At 43.1% G+C, this 23,071-nt stretch overlaps 1 protein-coding gene across 4 annotated transcripts in view; it reads right to left on the bottom strand.

The window, feature by feature from the left end:
* Positions 1-17,985: 17,985 nt before the first annotated feature.
* The window catches only part of AFG1L (AFG1 like ATPase), a 109,845-nt gene continuing 104,759 nt past the window's right edge, over positions 17,986-23,071 (bottom strand). For all 4 annotated transcript variants that reach the window (XM_053296118.1, XM_053296286.1, XM_053296036.1 and 1 more), the window contains 2 exons: positions 21,181-21,294; positions 17,986-18,270 (listed from right to left, as the gene is read on the bottom strand). In XM_053296118.1, the coding sequence (XP_053152093.1) occupies positions 18,136-18,270; positions 21,181-21,294 (249 nt within the window). In that variant the 3' untranslated portion in view covers positions 17,986-18,135. The remainder of the gene's footprint in view (positions 18,271-21,180; positions 21,295-23,071) is intronic.

The following is a 23,071-nucleotide window of genomic DNA, read 5'->3' as shown; positions in this document are numbered from 1 at the left end:
GAACCATGATGAGCAATGGAAGTGTTCTAGCATTATGTGGATTGTATCTGAATGACACCAGGAATGGTGGAAAAAGAAAAGACCTGAGTTTTCTTCTATTGCAAGAGGAATTGAGCTGAACACTTGGTGGCGCTAGATGCTGACATATGAGGTGTATAGTGTGCTTTAGCATGCACACCCAGTGTGCTTTCTCACTGTTCTATTCAAGGATCAACTACATATTCTGAGCTTTTTTTGGGTGTGGGGACAGAACACAATTTTCAGAATGCTATCTTGAAAATACTCAATAATTTTTAAGGGGCCCATTATTAATCAGGATCTCCAAATGTTTGCAAAATAAAATACAACTGGGAATCTGTCATTACAGTGCGGTACTAAACTGGATTCTTTTCTGGTTTATCATAGTAAATCTGATCAATTTGAATCAAGTAAAAGAGAAATAAAACAGATTGTAGTTGAAATATGAAAGAATGGAGGTGCTAACAGCCATTCTAGCACCTGATGATTCAAGTTGCAGCTTGGAACCTAGATACCTGCCTACCCTAGCCTGAGGTCTTGGTCAGAAGGTCTCCTCTAGGGGGCCCTGCCTTCTGGGATGAGGCAGGTGTCGCCTGGGGATAAAATGTCTCTGTGGCACTTCATGTGTGAAAAGTCCCAGGGAGGTTCACCTGGTACCCACTTGGATGTCAGATGTGAGAGCCAGCGTGGTGTACTGGTTAGAGTGCTAGACTAGGACCAGGGAGACCCGAGTTCGAATCCCCATTCAGCCATGATGCTTGCTGGGTGACTCTGGGCCAGTCACTTCTCTCTCAGCCTAACCTACTTCACAGGGTTGTTGTGAGGAGAAACCTAAGTATGTAGTACACTGCTTTGGGCTCCTTGGAGGAAGAGCGGGATATAAAATGTAAAAATAAAAAAATGTCATTGTGTCACCTTTTTATTCTCCCAGACTTTTATGACTGCTGTGCTATGAAACTGGTTTCCTTTGTTGCATTTTTATCTCATTTTTTTTAAAAATATTGTTTTATATACATTTTCTTTTTGTTTGTGAGCCGCACTGGAAGCACTGGCATGCTGAAAGGCAGAAGTTCACGAATTATTTTATTCAATGGATAAATGAAGCTCTCTTTTCTGCCTACATCAACATTATAAATGCCCTTTAACTGCATTAAAATCATTCCTGGAAGAAAGGTTTGGAGCCAGTTTGGACGATATCACTGCCCCCCGTGCAATTAAGGACGAGGACATGCAGAGAGTGTGCACATCTGGACATCTTTCTCAGACATCTTGTCATCCTCCTCATGTGGGTGAGGGCAGTTTATCCACACTGCCACTCTACATGCAGCCCAAGTACTTGTTTAAAATAGCTATTTAAAAGTGGGTGTTTGGGAGGATGTACAGAATAAAACATTCATGAGAGATGTCAGGATGTGCACTTTCTTGGCCCATTCACTTTCTTAATCATGTGGGCTGGAAAATATTGTCCAGGCCAAAAAATCAGAGTTGCATTATAATGAATTAAGTTGTTCCAGATAAGCTAATACAGAACGAACGCATTGAAGTAGGATTTAATATTCGAGAAGGTTGTCATGGGTCATCTAATTTCCTGAGTCTAATTCTATCCCATCATGTATTCATAATTTTCATCTTGTTAGACAGTAAATTGATCTTCCAAATATATAACCCCACAAATTTGGTTTGGGTTTTTTGTTTTGTTTTGGGAGAATCAGTCGCATGTCAAGAATTGGAGGAAGTCTGAACTGAAAAGAAGCCCATGCAATGATGACTGTACCAGGTAGAGCCCAGTAGATCAACCTTGACAACTGCAGAATGTGGCAATTTCTCAATGAATTTGCAAATCCACAAAGTAATAGTACTTTATATCTGACCAATACTGACAAACTAATTTTGTGCTAGGGGTGGGGGAAACAAGGCAGTGTACAACATAATAAAGCCATGGTCAAATGAACCTTGAAAAGGTACATAAACATATTACCTTAAAACCACATTTGGCAATGGACTGTTATAAATCCCAAATTCCCCTAAGATGCTGAAGAGCCTGATCTCTGGGGATCCGGTTAATTTGCCAGCTGATTGACAGAAACCATAACCATAATCCTGTAAGTGTCTAATAGAACCTTATTTCTCAACAATATCCCAAGTAGAAGATCATGTTGGTAAGAATACAGGTGAAACTGTTCCTCTTTCATGAGTGCCATTATAATTGCTAGGACTTTTGTGGACAAGGATAGGTGTGCAAGCAGGACTATCTGACTGCTTCTCCTCCTCACCCATTTCCCTTGGTAATGGTTGCATGAGGGTGTAACAGACTATGAATGCTGAGAACCCTCTGCTTTTCTCTGGGAAACAGTTAAAGAATCAGACCTTGCTCCTGCTCTTGGTGCAAACTGTGGAGGGAGGGGGGACTGTAACACATCCTGGATTGCTGGAGGAACTCATCGCATGACCTTGGGCTGCTGTCCCATGGGTTGGAGCAGTAGGAATGGTGCAGCTGCGGCACTTCAGGTGGGGCACTGCATACTGGTTGGTTTATTGCATCTATTTGTTGGAGGTGAACTTCCAGTGCATCGACCTTTTGCACCAACTGTCCTAATTTCCAGTAGGGGCATTGGGAGTAGAAACAGTGAGTAAGGGTCTCCCTATCTGTCCCTACTCTATGACCCCTGAACTGACTCTGCAGCACTTCCTGTGCTGAGTCACAATCCTTCCTTTCCTCCTAGAGAGCAGATGGAAACATCTCTCTCTCTCTCTCTCTCCTTACTTATCCATTATGCAGTCCTTTAGATTAGATATAGGTCTTTCCTATCTAAGTGTATTTAACCAATAAATATTTAGTGTTGTCATACAAGGATCTCCATGTCTTTTCTCTAAATAGCTGCAATATCCAAGCCATCCTCTGCTACCTACTCTGTAACTGGAGTGTGTGCTTATTCCTTAGTGCTCTGCTGTTTTACCTATTGTGGGTAAAAATCAACAACCTCTAACACTATTTTCACTGTAAACTGATTTGTGTGTGTTTTTAAGTCACAAAGCAGCCTAACAGCATCTTAAACAAAGAAAGCCAAGTGCATGAATAAATACAAACTTCTGTGATGACGTTTAATTCAAAGGAGATATAAAAATATGTTTAAATAAATAAATAACTGGACCTGGAGCCAGGGTTGTTGAATTTCTGTGCCATCTTTTATGATAGTTTAACTTTTGTGTACAATTTCCTCTCTTCCATTTTTGAGAACTGTATAGAAACAAATGTGATGTCATGCTGTATGTGAACCCAGGCCTCCAGGATTTCTCAAAGATTGTAGATAGATGTTCTGAGAATACATCAGCTAGCTCCTTTAGTACCCTAGTATGCCATTAATCTGGCCTGGAAGGTCATTTGTGATAGCAACACTTTTCCTGGTCAACTCCTTATTAGTCCTGAACTACAGTAATTATATTTATAGCCTTATCAGCAATGTATACATACGTTTTTGTTATTAACATTTTATTTCAGTAAATTTCATAAACAAGTAATGCTTGTATTAATCTTGGTTTCACTTAACATATCCTCTATTTCAAACTCGGAATACTACCCACCCCTGTGTCACGTTCCTGTTTTAGTAGTTCAGGGAGGAGAGAAAAAGGGGCAGGCGTGGGGGCGGGGGGGAGAAGGCAAGAAAGAAAAAAAAGGGGAAGGAGAAAATAAATCAAACACATATGTGAAACATAAATGAGATAGATAGAACGACAGATGTAAGACATTGAAATGTTTTGTAATATACTAGACCATTCTATTTGAAGTATCTGATTCAAGATAAACACATGATTTTGTTCTTACCTTTTCTAGTACATTTGAATTCTCAGGTCAAAGGTATGTGTGTAAAAATTTGTGAACCTTTGAATGTATATGTACAATTAAAGCTTATCTTGGAAGGAAGCTTGGTTGAACTAAACTGGGATTGATTTTGGCATTAGGAGATTAATTGTTTGCTCTGGTAGTCCCATCCTACACCATATGCATACATGCACACAGCTAAACACATCAGAAAGAAACACAGAAGGATTAAATTCTAAAATGTGAAATTTAGGAAGTAAACATACATTTATTTATCTATTTATTTATTTTAATCAGATTTATTACCCCACCCAAACTTACATCTCTGGGCGGCCAACAACAGTTAAAACACATATAAAAGTTAAAACAATTCAACATAAAACACATATAAAGTTAAAATACAATAATTTAAAAACCATAAAATTAAACAGTATTTTTTATTAAAAACCTGAGAAAGCTTGGGTAAAAAAAAGAATTTTCAAATGTTTTTTTAAAACAGTCTTAATTTTGAAGAATATAATTGAGAAAAATATAATTTAGAGTTGTATGTTCAGTAATGAATTTATTCGGCAAATGATTTGGAGGAAAGCCTGCAGACACCAAGTTTCATTTTGACTAAGTCTACTATAGTACCCAAGTATAATACACAAAAACAATACTTTATTTAAAAAGGTAGTTTTAAATCATGTAATAGTGATATATCACTTGCTTTTCCAGTCATTAAACAACAGCAAATCGTTGTCACCATTGGCTTACATGAGAGTAATTATATTTAATCTTGGGACAGAGATATTCTGCACAATGTCTGCCATAAATCTTGCATGTACAAATTAGTTACAGGTGTTTCCTGCCTAATTTTTCCATATTTGCAATCACAGTAATTATAGAAATAATTAAAACGCCTTCCCCCACAAAACACCAAGCATGGGTTGGTCTTCTGCAGCAGCTGCACATTCCCAGGTCTAACACGATTACTCCATATGAGTGCATGCAAGGAATGACAACTGAAAGAAGTGCTACACAACCTTGCACATTTATGGAGCAGCTACTCAAGGAATCCAAACCACATAAAATTAGGCACAGTTAAGCTCACTGGCCTATATGATGCACAATGCAACATCAGATTTGGCCACTGGCTAGCGCTGCTGTACACATGGCAGGCATCCCCAGCAGTGTTACTCAAGTGGGCAGTGGTGTAACTGCTTGAAACTGTGTACCTGCTGTTGTGCTACTTACATTAGAAATGTAATGTAAACACTACGTACATGGAACTATATTGGCACAGCATTGCGCATCATGTCAGTCATTGAAATTAATGGGACAAGTTAGTTGCTTGCAACTCCCATTAATTTAAATGGAACTTTCCATGTATTGAGGCCAGAGGTCTAGTGACATATTTGTGAATAAGCTCAGGTGACATTTTCACATTATCTACAGGAGGAATCCTACATCACTCACAAGTTGATCCCTCTTCCTTTGATGACATATCAGTGGATTATATCAATCAATGGCATATGAATTGATTGATATCAATTGATATGCCATTCATATTATTTCATGGCTCTAAAAGAGGTGTTGAAAGTCTAAATAATCCCACTGACATCAATGGAGACCCAAAATAATTGCTCTCCTTCTGCAGCGACACAGCCACGACAGAGGGTAGGATTTTGGCTAATTCCAAAGCCAAATACACCACAGTCCGGCAGTATATAAACCCAGGCAGGAACCAGTATCTAAGATAGCAAGACATATGGCTCTATCACTCTGTCCATATGCCCAGAGAACTTAGAAGATTCAGAAAGTTTTATTCTAGATACATAGGATTTTATTGAAAAAATCTTTAAAATCAGGTCAGCCCCAAAGACCTTTAGACAGAGCTCAGTAAATAGCAGTGGACTATCCAGCTGACCATTACCAAGTCCCAAAGTAAGATGGAGGCCTGACAGGGTAGTGTTTAGTCTTATGCATAATATTAGCAACTAGCTGACCCCGCACAGAGCATCTGTGCAGTTGTGCACTGAGCCTGTGGTATCCCCTTGCAGCGCTCTCGCTCGCTCGCTCTCCCCCCACAGCCTCCTCTTCCTGGCTGGTGGGGCTTTGCCCGCCGTCCACCCACCTCTTCTGGCTGGAGGGGCTTTGCCTGCCGGCCCACCACCTCTGCATCCTGACCTCTGCCATTATTTCTCTCCACTTCAATGCTGGAACTCTTGCACGATCTAGAGCATATGCGCATTAGTACTTGATTGCTCCCCTCACCTCAGAGATCTCCTCACCCTCACCTGAGCTGCACTCCTCCTCCTTCCATCCCCCTCACCCTTCTTGGTTGTGGCTGCAGCATTGCTGCTGCCTATTGGCCAAGCTGCAGCCCCCTATCCCCAAAGACCTCCCCACCCTTACCTGAGCTCCACTCCTGCTCCTTCCTCCAGGAGCAGCAGCAGTGGTTGACCGGGCCATTCCTTGCTGCTGTCTCCACCATGGCCACTTGTTCCCCTCAGGCCGCTGACAGGCCCGGGCCCATCCCTTGCCTGCCTGCCTTCCTCTGACAATGGCCTCAGTAGCCCCAAACAGCAGCAGTGGTTGACTGGGCCCTTCCTTGCTGCTAGTGCTGCCCATCCCTTCCCCTTCCTTCTGTCTCTCTTTCCCCTCCCTTCTTTTTCTCTTTCTCTCTCCTCCACTCGCTCTTCCCCACTCTTTCTTCTCCCTCCTTTCATGTTTTTCCCCCCTCTCTCTCCCTCCCTCCCTGAGTTAACAGAGCTTGTTCATCTTGTTTCCTCATCTAATTCACACAACGGCAGCCTCTTCTCCTGAAAGAGCTCTTTCCTCCCTCACAACCTGTCTTTTTGCAGATCCCTGCTATCTTTATATATATATAGATTCCTCTCCTCCAGGGCCGTAGCAATGTTGTAGTCGGCCCAGAGACCAGATTTTAAAATGACGCCGCCACCACCCTCCACTGAAGCTCAGCTCATGAAGTAAAGAAATCCTAAATAAGGCTGAATAGTGGTAACAAAAAGCATAGTAATATATATATAACCTATGTGCCACAATAGAACATCATCCTAAATTATTTTTTAAAAGGTTTTGTAAATTATGGACGATGCAAGTCATTTAATGGTACTAGAGAAAGACATGCTGTTCTGGTAGCTCCAGGTCTTAATACTCACATCAATTTCAGAGGATAAATACAACTGAAGGAAGCCTGGGCGGGTGCATGGCTGGGGAAGTCTGTCATGTGACTTGCCTCTGGGGGCCCCCCCAAGGCAGTGGGCCCCCAGACAACTGTCTCCCCTTGCCCTATTATAGTTACGCCCCTGCTCTCCTCTACAATCAACATCTTCCAACCAGTAACAGCTGCATTCCAACTGACCTTAACCATCATAGGCTCCTCCTCCCTATCTGCATATAGAATCCCCACTGCCCAATCACCATGGTGCCACAGGTGCCTCCTCCCTATCTGCATATAGAATCCCCACTGCCCAATCACCATGGTGCTTCTGCTCTCACAGGGTCCTTCTCCCTATCTGCATATGGAATCCCCACTGCCCAATCAGGTGCTTCTGTTTGCAAACTCTGTCAGCCAATCGCCTCCTTTCTACCACGTCCCCACGCATGGCCCGTCTTGGAGAATTAATAATATAGATAGTTTTTTATTTATGATGTATTTCACGTTTATTTATGTATTTATTTATTACACTTCTATACCACCCCATCCAAAGGCTCTGGGCAGTGCACAACAGGAAAAAATACTACAACAAATAGCAATTAAAACAAACAGGGTAAAACAATGTAAAACAAATCTAAAACAATTCAGAGCCATTAAAAACCAATTAAAAATACTTAAAACAATTTAAACTAATAGTAATAACATTATTAGCATATTATTGCAGGAGGCTCTACTTCTTAATGAACCATTTTGCTCTTTTAACAAATCTATAAATATCAAAGCCATTCTTGTACACAAATATTGAATTCAAAGGCAATAGTGTGGACCCTCCATTTTATTAAGCTTAGCACCCCCCACAGAACCATCACACTTGGGTGCAAGTATTTGTGGCACATAAAGAAAGCTGTTTCCTTTCACAGCCTCTGATAATGTATTTTCCTCTTGTGAACTCGCTACAGTTGGTTTTACTATGCTTGTTATTTATGTCATGCTATACCATGTCCATGTTTATGTAGAGGACTAATAGGAAAGTTAAAATAAGACTGAGCATGATAATAGTGTTTTGTTTTTTTAAAGAATGCACATCTGGTGAGACATTTTGTGGAGAAGACAGATAGCCTTCAGTTTTATATTTGAGGTTTTGAAACACATTTCAAATGACCATAGTGTGATCCAGTTCAGTGACCATAGTGTGATCCAGCTCAGCACATATGCAAACAGAGAATTGTCAAGTAAGTCCCACACAGATGTGCTGGACTTCAGAAGAGGAAACTTCTCAAAAATTATTATTATTTAACAAATTTATTAAATGAAGGGACTGGTGAAAATGAAGTTGAAAAGGAGAGTCCGGAGGGTCAAATCAGGCTAGAAAGCATGGAACTTATTTAAAACCACAATACTAGAAGCACATTTGGAATGTATACCAAGAAGGAAGAAAGGTACCACCAAGTTCAGGAGGACGCCAGCATGGCTTACAAGTAGAGTCAGGGAAGCTATAAAAGGGAAGCAGACTTGCTTCAGAAAATGGAAGTCCTGCCCAAATGAAGAGAACAGAAAGGAACATAAATGCTGGCAAAAGAAATGCAAGGAGACAATAAGGGATTCAAAAAGAGAGTTTGAGGAGCATGTAGCTAGATGTGTCAAGGGGAATAACAAAAACTTACTTCCATATATCAGAAGCAGAAAACCTGTCAGGGAGGCAGTTGGACCCTTAGATTAAGAGGGCTTGAAAGAGATTATTAAGGAGGATAAAGAGATTGCAGAAGAAGCTGAATGGATTCTTTGCATCTGTCTTCACAGAGGAGGGTACTGACCATATACCCATTCTGGAACTGAGCTTCTCAGGCTTGAAGAACTGGGCTGATTTGAGGTGACGAGAGAGGATGTTCTAAACAGTCATGAAAAACTAAAGATTAATACATTACCAGGGCCAGATGGCATCCACCCAAGAGTTCTAAATGAACTCAAATGTGAAATTGCAGATCTCTTAGCAAAAATGTGTAACTTGTCCCTACAATCAGGCTCTGTACCAGAGGAAAGTAGCCAATGTAACTCTGATTTTCAAAAAGGGATCTGGGGGATCCGGGAAATTACAGGCCAGTCAGCTTAATCTCGGTACCGGATAAATGGATGGAAATCATACTTAAGGACAAAATTGTTAAACATATACTGTAGAAGGGGAAAGCTTTGCTGAAGAAGAACCAGCATGGCTTCTGCAAGGGCGTCTTGCCTCACTAAACTTTTGGAGTTCTTTGAAAGTGTCAACAGGCATTTGGAGAAAGGTGATCCAGTTGACATAGTATACTTGGACTTCCAAAAGGGCTTTTGACAAAGTTCCCCACCAAAGGCTCTTGAGTAAATTTAGCGGTCATGGAATAAGGGGACAGGTTCATGTGTGCATTGGTAACTGGTTGAAGGACAGGAAACAGATAAATTTGACATTTTTCATAATGGAGGTAGGTAGGAAGTTGGTTTCCCCAGGGATCAGTTCTGGGACCAGTGCTCTTTAATTTGTTCATAAATTTTATGAATTACGATTTCAATTGTAAACTGCCCAGAGACGCAGGTTTTGGGTGGTATAGAAATGCAATTTAATTAATTAATTAATAATCTAGAAGTTGGGGTAAGGTCAAATTTGCAGGTCAAATTTGCAGATGACACTAAACTATTTAGAGTAGTGAAATCCACAACATACTGTGAGGAGCTGCAAAAAGATCTCTCCAAACTGGGGGACTGGACTACAAAACGGCAAATGCAGTTGAATGTAAACAAGTGTAAAGTGATGCACATTGGGGCAAAGAAACCCAACTTCACATATACACTGATGGGATCTGGGCTGTCTGTGACTGACCAGGAGATCTTGGGGTCGTGGTGGACAGTTCATTGAAGGTGTCAACTCAGTGCAGGGCAGCTGTGAAAAAAGGCTAATTCCATGCTAGGAATCATTAGGAAGGGAATTGAAAATAAAACTGCTAATATTATAATGCCCTATACAAATCTATGGTCGGTATAGGGCATTGTAATATTAGCAGTTTTATTTTGGTCAACATATTTTACGAAGGATATAGTAGAACTGGAAAAGGTGCAGAAGAGGGCAACCATGATGATCAGGGGCCTGGAGCAACTTCCTTGGAGCTAGGCTCCGGCATCTGGGGCTCTTTACCTTGGAAAAGAGGTAACTAAGGGGAGACATGAACATGGTGTATAAAATTGTGTGTGGAGTGGAGAGAGTAGACAGAAAGAAATTTTTCTCTCTCTTTCACAACACTAGAACCAGCCTGGGATCACCTCATGAAACTGAAGGTCAGGAAATTTTGGACCAACAAGAGGAACTACTTTTTCATACAGCGCAAAATTAATCTATGGAACTCTTTGCCATGGGATATGGTGATGGCCACCAGTTTGAATGGCTTTAAAAGGGGTTTAAACAAATTCATGGAGGACAGGTCTCTCAATGGCTACTAGTCTGATAGCTGTGAGCCATCTCCAGCCTCAGAGGCAGAGTGCCTCTGAATACCAGTTGCAGGGGAGCAACAACAGGAGAGAGGGCATGCACTTACCTCTTGCCTGTGGGTTTCCCAGAATCATCTGGTGGGCCGCTTTGTGAAAGAGGATGCTAGACTGGATGGGGCTTGGGCCTGATCCAGAAGGGTTTTCCTTATGTACATTTCTTTAAGAAATTCAGTGGTACATCTGGATAAATTATTATTATAAAAAAGGTTCACTGGAGCTACATGTACCTGAAGGCCTTTAACAAGGAGATTACAATACAGAAAGACCAGTCTATGTCACTGCTCATTACAAGCAGTGTAATGAGTGTAATGAGTCCCTTTTAAGGATATGAATAGCTAAGTTTATATATAATGGAATTGTTGGATGTGAAGGGCTCTACGCTGTCTCATGTCTCAGTAACAGAGGGGGATGGATTAGTGAGTCAGAGGGCTAGAGGGGTCAAGACATTGGTCATCCCTTCTCTACTTGCTACTGTATGGGACTTGCTACTCTAATCTACTTAGAGATTGCTACTCTAAGGGACTTCCTTCCTTGCTTGCTTCTTCCTCTTTCCCCTTTTTTCTCCCTTGCAACACACACACTTCTCTCTCCCTGCACCATGTGTGCAGAGATGCAGAAACCATCCCTCTGCATCCAGCTAGCTAGCTAGATTAGAGATCCTATCTCTCCAATTTCCTATCTAGAATGGAGTTCACCAATAAAGACTCCTTATATTGATTTGAAATTATGAACTGGCTCCAAGTTTCTTTTACTCCCAGCATACACATGCCTAGGCAGACTCCACTGTGTTGTGCCTCAGTGCACCCTGCTGTAATAGAAGGGTATCTCTTACCAGAGAGAATTCACAACAGAAATCAGCGTCAGATTCCTCCTCACCTGGTTTCAATCTAGGCAAGTAGTTGCATCTCTTGGCTGAATGGGCTTGTTCAGAGGTAAATTTACCTTTTTTTTTCTTTTGCAACTTCCTCCTGGAACGCCACAGAATAGAAAAGTTAATGGATAGAAAAGGAATATTTTATTTATTTGAATATATACCCTGCTTTTCCTCCAAGGAGCCCAGAGTGATGTACATGGTTATGTTTATCCTCACAACAACCCTTTCTTCGCTGCCTTTGCTGTTGCTCCCGTCGAGCTCAACTTTGGCCCTGCCCTTTTCTTGTTAGCAAGTGCTCGCCCTGTAGTCGGGGCCAACTGCATACCGCTCGGGCCTGGGAGAGAAGGGCCAGCAGAGGAGGCAGAAGGAGGCACAGCTGGGGCTGGAGTCACGGGACGAGGAAGCAGAGGAGCTGACGGTCCCGGCAACAGAGGGGCCATGTGAGTTGGAGGAGAAACCACTGCGGGTGGTGTGGGTGGTATGGGCAGCCGGGGGGGGGGGTACATCGGGCACAGACTGCATGGCTTCCTCAGCCAATTTGTCTTCTGTAGAGGGGGGAGCGTGCGGAGCAGTTGGTGTTCCTCCCTTACAAGGGAGAGAAATTGGAGCTGGTAGCGGTAGCTCCGGAGTCCCCGCTGCCAAAGAGCTCGTCCGGAGGGCTCTCTCCCAGAGAGAAGCATGAAGTCGGGCAGCTGGATTATGACAGGCTTGCCTAGTAAAACCCTTACAGACCGAGCAAAGGTCAGTACAGTGTGACTCCTCCAAGCAAGTGAAGTACAATGAATGTCCGTCGGAGGAAGGCAGCTTGGAGAAGCACAGGGAGCAATTTTTGAAAACGATTCTTGTGGTCAGAGGCAGTCACAAAAGGGAAGGGGGGGGGTCCTGATCAGAATAAAAATGCAAAACGTGACAGATGAAGCAATGAGGGGACAGCAAGACATTTTAAAAACCCAACAAAAACAATCAGAAAGGTAATTATAAATACGTATATTGTAGGCAAAGCTTGAGAAGACAACCAGAGGTGCAGTAGCTGGCAGCTGCAGCAGTCGAAGCGAGACTGAAGGGGTGTGGTACATTTGCTGATAGGGAGAGCTGGTTTTCCCGCTCTTTTTTCATAATAAGTTAAAACTTTGGAAGTTTCCGGATGGGGGCTCTGCGCAGGCGCAAATCGCATGTGTGACACTCGGAGACCACGAAGAAGAAATTGGTAGTAGCTTTTCTTTTCTTTATTATGTATTTTGTATAATATCAGGCAAATACACATAATAATGGCTTGTTAATTGTTACAGTTATAGAAACATATCTTGTGAGCTTCTCTTTTTCTTATCTGTAGACTTTCTCTTCTGGGAAGAGTTGTAGTTAGAGATTTGTTCTTTTAAATTTTGTGCTAAATGTTTTTACTTCGTGTACAGTACACTGTGACCACCTTAAGTGGCGCAGTGTGGAAATGCTTGACTAACAAGCAGAAGGTTGCCGGCTTGAATCTCCATTGTCACGATATCGGGCAGCAGCAATATAGGAAGATGCTATAAGGCATCCTCTCATACTGCGCGGGAGGAGGCAATGGTAAGCCCCTCCTGTTTTCTACCAAAGAAAACCACAGGGCTCTGTGGGCGCCAGGAGTCGAAATCGACTTGATGGCACACTTTACCTTTACAGTACCCTGTAAACAGCATATAATTTGTTAGCTTTCAGGGACTGATGGCTTCCGACGTTGCTCTCTGGGATATGCAAATAGCTTGGGCAGCTGACACAATCACTCTTAGCAGATATTCATGCAACTGTGAGCACAGGCGGTGCGGGGAGGCAGGCTTCAACCTATCTTCGCCCAGACAATCCCTCTTCTTCCTTTCAACTCACAAGCCATGCACCCACACAACCTGTGCTACTGGCAGTGAGGATCAACGGAGGCCAGGACTCGTTCCCCTGGCCTCCACATATCCCACAAGGCACCGTGCAATGACTGTGGTGCTTTAGGGGATCTCTTCCCATCAGATGGGCGCTCTAGGCACCCATCTCTGTGTCTCCTTGGCTCCTTGGAGCCAAAGACACATGAGCCCAGCAGCTGGGTTAAAGGAGCGCTTGCTCCCTTAACCTTGCCTAACAGCTGGGCTTAGGAGCAGGGTTCAGCCGGGTGGGAGCACCAGGATCCACGCGGATCCCAGCACTCCACACGAGCAGCCTAGCCCGGGCTAGGCTGCGCGTGAGAACAGCCTCTTAGGCTTCCTTTCTCACTGGCCTCTTCCTGATCAGCTCCCTGATATTTCAGACAGCTAGGGCAATTAAAGAGTTAGCATGGCTATTATTTATGCAGCTTCCTGTTGGGGTGGTACACATCCCTAGATACCCCATATAGCATCAGCACGCACATGGCAGCTACATAAATGTTGCTGACCACACAAATGGCACCTGCACAGATGCCATGTGCATGCTGATGCCATGTGGAGCTTCTAGGGACACATGCCCCCCCAGCAGGAAGATGCATGGGGCAGCGGAGAGCAGCTAAAGACCTGCTGTGGTGGTGATGGTGAAGACAAACTATTTGCCACGTTGTGCAGTGTGCTGATCAGTACAGCTATTCTGAGTTGTGTGCGGTGTCTTCATACTGGGCCCCAGCATGCCCAGTTACAGCAGTGTGTCCCACAATGATTTGCTAAGCACTTGCAGATAAAATTGCTTACATACATTCTGATTTGGACTTCATTTTGAAAGCAATATAGATGCAGGGTCTTCCCTTAGCCCCAGCCTGTCACACTTGTTTGGTAAATCCCAGTTGTTGCAGAAGAATACTTGGATATTATGGATAGCCTACTACCACTATGCTAGACTCTTGTCTATATCGGCTGATAATCGCTGGCTAGGGAGGGGGAGCAGTTGGGTCTGGGGACTTGTGAATGTCTAATTAGATCAGGGTGTGCTCTTGTCCCTCTTGAAGTAAGCAGCTATGAAATATTTTCCAGTTAGGGGCAAAGTGCTCAAGTGGGAGTGTGGGTGGCCAAGCTCTAGACACTTTTGATTACATGGATAATTTCTTGGGTGTGTGGACCTGTGATGTACATGGGGTCCCACTCAAGGCTGTGGCCCCAGGAGCCAACTAGTAAGCCACATTCAGGCCTTTTCTAGCAGCTCATCCTGGCCACCAGCTCTAGCCTCCCCAAAACCTCTCTCTGAAATAAGTAGCTGCTACCACCTACTGCTTCAGAGATTAGCAGGACTCTCCTGTAATGCATCTGCCTGAGCATTGTCAAGGGTTAGTGGCATATCCAGATTCACCCAGTCCAGAACACATGACTGCTTTAAAAGAATAAAGGATTTATTTAGGATACATGACACCAGGTACAGGTAGTCAGTTAACAAATAAAAGGAAACAATAACTCTAATAACTTATACTAGGGGTAGGCAGCTTTTGGCACTCCAGCTGTTATTGAACTACAACTCCCATCAGCCTCAGCCACAATAACTGGTGGCTGGGGATGATGGCAGTTGTAGTTCAACAGCAGCTGGAGTTCCAAAGGTTGCCTACCCTGACATGCCGTAACCAACATTGCCAGCTTTCTCTGTTAGCAGCTTTCTTCAGCCATCCTTAATCCTTCAGTGTCACTCACATTTTCATTGCCCAACATTCCACCTCACTCTTCCACAGTCACTCGTTCTTCCACTACTGGACCCATTACAGTGTATCTGAATTAGTTTTGGAATTGCTTTAGCTGCCCTGGTGGACGATTTTAACTGGGAGAGGGACAGCACAGGTGATTCTCCTGGACCTTTCCGCATCAGACCTCAGATGATTTACAAGCACCTCCAAAGAAATCTCAGTGCAATAAGATAACAATGGCTTGTTTTACTTACCCTTTGAGTAACAGTACTGAGCATCCCTCAAAGGCGGAAATTTCCTCTACTGCTGTGTAAATATACCTAACTAGCCTCAGGGATAGTGAAACTAATCAACTACCCAAATTAGTCAGAAGGATGATCTTGTTTTGTGGGTGGGTGTTTCACCTCAACAGTTACTGTAAGCAACAAACAAACCAAGAGGCCTGGGACAGGTAGACTCTGGCCTACAGGGAACTACAAGGTATCCCAAGAAACTCTTCAAGTACTCCAGGGCAGGGTACACAAGTCACAGTCTGGGTGCCACTGATCCAGCCTCAGGACTCTGTTGCAGCTACTGACCATGACTCGTTGCAAGCACGGTGCTTTTCTGGGCATGGCCCAGGAAACAAGGTGCCTCCGAACAGCAGCAGAGGCAAGGATGTTCCCCACTCCCAGTGCAATACCAAAAAAAGGGGAGGCCTACAGCAGTGGCCACTGGGAACCCTGCTGCCCCCATGTGGATTTGCCACTTCTAACAGGGCTCCTGCCTGCCTTAAGAGTATATGGCAGACAGCACTGCAACAGGGGCAGCTGTACCCGGCATGGAGGTGCAATGATGGGAAAGGCTGCACTTCTGCCTCCCTGTCTGTCATGCAGCTGTCAAAGCCACAATGCTATTAACAGTACTGTTGGAACTCTCCCTTCATGTGTGAGGTTCAATAAAAGCTGTCCTTGTCCCTACTCAGTCCCTGTTGTCATGCTGGTGAGCAGATGCCCTTTCTTTTTAATCTCGTCAGGTGTCTTTAGGTGGGCTATAAACATGGGGCGGGCAGTCCAGGGCACTCCGTTACACCCTGGCTCTGTGATTCAGTCTAAATGACGACATTGGAGCACCAGCAAGAATGGCAAAATGGGACCCAACAGCTGAGTCTTCCTGAGACTCTTGTCTGTGGCTGTGTGGACAGGGAATTGCTTTTCAGCAGAGCACCAAGGATGGGTGCTGGCCCTGCTTTCTACCCATTTTTGCAGCCCCTGACAATTTTTTCCTGGCAAAGCATCCTCCATATTAGCTTTGCCTTGTAGTGTGTCCCCCCAACCCCATCATCCTTCCATAGCAGAACTCAGGCCCTCCTCCCATGTCCTGGAGCGGTGATCTTTCTCACTGAGTCCCCAGGGGACTCCTGGCACTGGTTCCTGTGAGCTTCTTGTTGTGGTTCCTCCTTTGCAAAATGCTTGCATGGCTCTGCTGTTTGTACAGCCTGTATGGAAGCATGCTTTCCCAGTGGAACTTGAGCTCTTCTCCTGGATTGCTTCATGTTTGCTTATCACCAACTGCACTATGGAGCTGGCGGACCACTCTGGCTGGGACATCAGTATTTCCTTCTCTGCATGGCTCTGTCCATTTGAATGGTAAAAGGTCGGGGTGGTCCTTTTTATATAGGGGGTGGCCCTATCCACCCCCAGCACAGTACCTCCAGTGACTGTTGCTGGTATCTATCTTATGTTTCTTTTTAGATTGTGAGCCCTTTGGGGACAGGGAGCCATCTTATTTGTTTGTTGTTTCTCGGTGTAAACTGCCCTGAGCAATTTCTGGAAGAGCAGTATAGAAATTGAATAAATAATAATAATAAAAGGGTACTTGGTTGCAGACCTTCTTTCTGCAGGGAGCCCTGGCAAGTATGGCTTTATTGCTGGTCTGTGTGTCACTGTGCCACATCAAGCTGTGGTGGGAAGTGTACTGTGGTACCTTTATGGCTGTCAGATTGGTTGTGTCTTAGCAGAGTGGCATTATAGGATTACAGTGCCTTCACCACATTTTGATTGGTGCATTTCCTGTCCGAGTAACATGGGCAATTTCATGAGTGATGGTGGCAGCAGAGCTAGGCAGAGCCACTACTGTTTCTATATCATCTCTTTGTACTAGTAGTGTTTTGCTTTCTCTTAAGTGTGCATAGGGTTGTGACTACACTGCACAGACATTAGTGGAATTATATTGTGGGACCACTAAACAGGGCTGCTTTTTGCTTTATTGCATGCAATTAATTGCTTTTGTGAACAGGGAAACGCACATAACCTCAATATTTGGGAACTTTCCACTTTCATTACCTCTCCAGCCTCAATCTTGTTCAGAGCCATCTCTCCAGTATCAACAGCACAGCAGTTCCCAGGAGACTTTATTCTTGCACTTGTCCAGATAATCACACTTTTCATTCCTGCTTCCATAATGATACTTTTCATCCTCTTTTTGGACCCTTCCTTCCCAGGTGAATGTTGTTGAAAGTTACACAAGTTGCAGACCACAAACAAGATCAGATCCTTCAAACTGTGGCAGTAGAACAGCCAAAATAATAATCATACTTAGAAGAACAGAAACCAGACTGCAGAGCAGTACAAAGACGTTTCTCTGTGCATTTGGCAGAAGGACAATTTGAGGTTTCAGTGGCCGGCTCCAAGAACAATGTTAGAAAAATTCAAGGGTACTCAAGGGCTTACAATTTTGCAACCAAATTACCTATTTGCAACCAAAACATTGCAAGTGGATGGGTAGAAGGATCTGCGTTTAAAGCCACCTGGTTTGGGTATTTTCTGTGTGCAAGCTTTAGTCCACCACTATGACCCACACAGCACACGAACTGCATGTGGCAGTGTGTGTTCTGCCTATCCCTTCTATATAGTTCACAAACCACAGAGGACTTTGATTCTTCTTCCGTAACAGCTTCACGTTAGGCTGAAGAAAACAATTCCACGTACAAAGAGGCATGCAACTGCTCCCCATCAGAGTGGTGCCGGTCCATAAACCTTTAATCATTAACATCAAAAAATGCAAATAGTTCGAGGGGTAAAGTGCAATACTGCCTGATGCTTCTCTTAAAAATAAATTATGATCTTGTTAAAACTTCCCATCTTTATAATAACTATTTGCTAGCTTTCCAATTACAAGGGTTTCCTGCTCCTGTCCCCATCATTCCAGTACTGCTCGGTCTGCATTTCGGTGAGGCGAGAGATGGTGCGCTGAAAAGCAAAAATCTCCTCTTCTCCCGTAAACATAGAAAGTGCTTCAGCAGAGTTCTAGAGAGATATAAAAGAAAGGACAAAAGATGTAGGCAGTGCCAGAAAAGGAACTAGAAAATGAAGGACTCCTTGTACATGCAATCATACAACCGCACACACAGCCCACAAAGTCATTGTCTCCCCAGACACTCATGCAAGTTGTGTGCAGTTTACAACTCCCACTTCCCCTTTCTTCAGAATCAATGCTTTTGGGGAGGGGTCGGCACAATGGCTGACACCCTGATCAGTGTTCTCTCTAATGGTTTTCACTGGTGTGTGGAATGCATTTTGTTCTGGGTGGCAGTATCAAAGCAGTGTGCGTGCACATATGAATACAACGAGTATTTATATACCGCTTTTCAACCAATGTTCCCAAAGCAGTTTACATGCAGAAAATAATTAATTAATTAAATGGCTGCCTGTCCCCAAAGGGCTCACAGTCTAAAAAAGAAACATAAGAAAGCCACCAACAACAGCCACTGGAGGGATGCTGTGTTGGGGTTGGATAGGGCCAGTTGCTCTTCCCCTGCTAAAGAAAGAGAATTCCCACTTTTAAAAGGTGCCTCCTTGCTCAGTCAGCAGGGGTTAACATGCATTCATAGTGGGGCCTTCCTAATTCAACTTGAGTGGGATCTACAATTAACTGAGTGGACATCAAAAAGTGTGTGAGCGCATGTGCACACACACACCTTAGAGGGAACATTGTTCCTGATTAATGCTGCATGCATGCTTCTAACAACATGCACTAGCCTCTGCACTTCCAAAGCACGGTTGCTCTTGCACAAGAGCATGACTATTTTCAGCGCTCTGGAAACACTCGGTTACAGCAAAACCATATTCTTGAGGGTCAGAAAAATGTTTCCATTTGAACAGACTACTTCCAGAGCACACACTTTAGAAATGTGGGGGTTAGTGCTGCATGTGCACTTCTTGTTAGAAGCACATATACAGTGTTAGGATGGCAGCCAATGTTTTTAAGAATTAAAGAAGATTAAGCAGACAAATGAACACTAGAATTCTGTATAAGATTCTGTGGGCATCTTGCAGCTCCTTTGTGCTACATTCAGTTTCATAGCACAGGCAATGTCTCTGCTGCCACACACAGGTTTAAGGAGTACTTGGTCTTTAAGTATTCTGGCCAAGATGCTGACTGGCGCAGGTGCAGCTGCAAACACTTCTGTGGCATTTCATAATCCCCAGTGCAGGCAGGAGGATTTAATTTTTGCTGATCTCTCCTTCACCCAGAAACTCTGCATTATGCTGTAGAGATGCTTGGTGCGCAGTGCTTACACCATTAGTCAGCATGTCGGCTGCTAATTTCAAGGGTTGAAGTCTTCATGCTGACAGGGACTGGTGTTTTTTAAAAAAACAATTTCTCATATTTAAAAAGCACTGCATAAGTTGAACTGCACACATGATCCAGCCCAAATAGGTGGTGGTTCGTTTCGAGAACTCTGGTGAGAGCTGCTTAGGCAATACCAATTTGTTGCATAGAGACTGCAATTCTTTCACGCAGTAGGGGCAAGCAAGTCTAGCTCTCTTAGAATACTGATGTTGCTATAGAGGCACAGAGAGTAGCTTCTGCTAACATTGCTATACACCTCCTTTGCTTGGTAAGTTGTGAAGCAAACCGATTGAAAGTCATTCCCCAAAATGGATCCAGCAGTTGGCTTATAATGCAGCTGGCTCGATGGAGGCTAAAATGTCACTAGGGTGAATTATCTGTGGATCACGTAACCATTTTGTGGAACTTTGCTGGAAAATGTGGATGCTTCCCCTATTAGAGGGAAGCATTTGTGCTTGATACACATATGGTCAAGGAAATCTAGCCTTTCAAAAGTGCAAAATAAATAAATAAATCCCCAGGATAAATCCCCATATATTCTCAAAATATTTTCTTCCACCATAATGTAATGTTTTTATCCTACCTCATGGCAATAGAACTAAAGGATCTAACATGTTTGGACTGAAGGACAGGACAGCTTTGCAGACAAAGCTTTCTGAACATGGATGGCAAGCCAACACAAAACCATGGTTTCCTCACACTACTTGCATGTTTTCATCATGGGATAAAGGTATGAGTTAGGAGAAAATGAATGGCTGTGCAAGCCTGTTTAGTAACATACACTGAAAGTTCAGCAAAAAGACTAGATTATGTAGACTCTCATGGAACAGCAACCCTTTAACTACATTCCAGGATTGTTTACTATGTAGTTATAAACAGTTGTGTATTTCCTTATAAGATACATGAGGGAGAAGTTACTAGAAAACATGAGGAACTTATTGCGGGGAATTATTTTCTACTGGACAAACACTAGCTGACTTCTTGACTTAATGATGCTGCACTGGTGCTTCTGAGTTCAACTCGCTCAGCTCCACTGCTGGCTCAGCAGTGGGGGTAAATTTTGACAACCTCCCCACCCTGTGAAACACTTTGTACCATCTGAAAATATGTCCCTGATGGTCACACACAGACCATGCTTTGGGAAGCTGGGTGCAACAGCTACCTACTATGTTAACCCAGAGAAAGAGCCTCTCTTCTGTTGATCAACAATTTGTTCCCACCATGGGGTTTGAATGAAACTGCAATGTACAAAGTTAACGCCTTGTCTAGCCCCACTAAATCTGAAGAACCTATATTGAGCACTAGCCACTATTCTTAATATGTTAGAAACATACACTCTGTTAAAACAAGTATCTTCGGGATAATACTAACATTTATTGGTATTCACCTACTTTTTCACTGTTTATGAATAGCATTACAATAAATTATAAGAGAAGAAAAGGTGCTGCATTGATCCTGCCAGAAAGCTACAAAATGACCATTAAATGCTTTCTTTCCCCCTTTCGCTTACAATCATGCCAATACTCAGACCAAGGCCAATTATGCCCTTTTGCAACAAAGGCACTGATGGTCATAGTGCTTACTTGGCTCAACCCCAGATCATCCATCAGTATCCTGCTTTCATCCAGACCACTGTCATGGTGTTCTTGAAGAAACATGCTATGGAGTGGAGCTGATGCAGAGCAAATAATACGCACCTGAAAGAGAGAGAAATGGTCAAAGGTGGTGTCACCTATAGCTCCTATTCTTGCATTTGAATTTTGTGTAAAACCAAAACCAAAATGCACAACACCCTCTAGAGTGTATTTATTCCATTCGGTATAAGTAGCAGTTGGTACAGATAACAGCCAACATGATTTCACATGTTGCTTGATCATGTCCATAAAACTGTAGAATGTAAATGGATTGTATCTTCAGTCTCCTCTCAACTAGGAGAATAGGAAGCTGCCTTATACTTAATCAGACAGCAGCATTTCCAAGGTTACAGGCACGAGTCTCTCCTAGCCCTATCTGGAGATGCCAGGAAGGGAACTTGGAACCTAGATGCTCTTCCCAGAGCGGCCTCATCCCCTAAGAGGAATATCTTACAGTACTCACATCTCTAACAGAGATTCCCAGAATCCCCAGCTGCAATGGCTTTTGCTTGGGGATTATTATTATTATTATTTCCATTTTATATCCCGCTCTTTCTCCAAGGAGCCCAGAGTGGTGCACTACATACTTAGGTTTCTCCTCACAACAACCCTGTGAAGTAGGTTAGGCCCAGAGTCACCCAGCTAGTATCATGGCTGAATGGGGATTTGAACTTGGGTGTTCCCGGTCCTAGTCCAGCACTCTAACCACGACACCATGCTGGCTCTTTTATGAGAGCTGTAGTCAACAACATAACTCTCATGAACTCTTATGAGCAACAGAACTCTTATGAGAGTTGTAGTCAACAACATCTGGGAATCCCTGTTAGAGGGAACACTGCTAGCCTCCCATTCAAATGCAAACCAGGGCAGACCCTGGTTAGCAAAGGGGACAATTCATGTTAGCAACCAGAAGACTGGTTCTCCTCCCTCTTTCAATCACTAGCCAAGAACCCAGTTATAAAACGTTTCACTCCAATAACATCACACACAGACTTAGTTCACTAGTCCTCTTTTAATTAGCCAAACACAACCTTTTACACAGTTATGGATTATGGTGTCTTACTCTCAGCACATTGGTGGTAAGTGTCTCTAAACTAATCTGCTGACATCTGGAGTAAGTTACTCATGAGTAGTCCCACTGAAATTAATGGGGCATGCTAGCCATGTATATTTTGTTGTTTTTCTTTTTGGTTGTACACTGCCCAGAGCCTTTGGATGGATAGGGGACTACAGCAATGTAATAAATAAATAATGACGACTAGTATGTTCCATTAATTTCAATTGGGCTACTCATGAGTAACTTAGTCTGGATATCAGCCATCTTCTTAAGAGTGAAAGCTGAAGGCATAGCTTATGTTTGGGCTTTTGCACAGACATTGCATTTAGTCACTATATAAAATAGTAAAATTGTTTATTTTAAAAATATATCAGTTGCTATTGTTAATCATAGTTACAGTAAGGTTTGTTCTCATTTTCATTTTAAAAATAAACTAATATAGAAATGTTAGAAAACTGCACGTTCTATCTGAAAGCAAAAAGGAACTGGAAAAAACCAATAACGTTTATTTATGGATTAGACCACCATTCTTGAATATCAGCCTGGTCATGCAGTTTTGGATGGATGAAGTTCAGCTGTGACAAACATAATGATGTGTGGCCTACTGTTTTCAATCTGGATTTATTACTTGAAAATAAGAACTAAGCTGGTCTAAGGACCGTAATAAATTTACTTACTCACTTACTGAAAATAAGAAAAGATAAGTGGAGACCTATGAAAAACTCATGGGGGAGAAACAGAGTGTAGAGGGAGAGTTTTTTAATATTTCCTTTTTCTCTCCTT

Source organism: Hemicordylus capensis, chromosome 1 (genome assembly GCF_027244095.1).
Source record: "Hemicordylus capensis ecotype Gifberg chromosome 1, rHemCap1.1.pri, whole genome shotgun sequence".
NCBI lineage: Eukaryota > Metazoa > Chordata > Lepidosauria > Squamata > Cordylidae > Hemicordylus > Hemicordylus capensis.
Note: the sequence above shows the minus strand (reverse complement) of the source record. Positions and strands in the feature narration are given on the sequence as shown.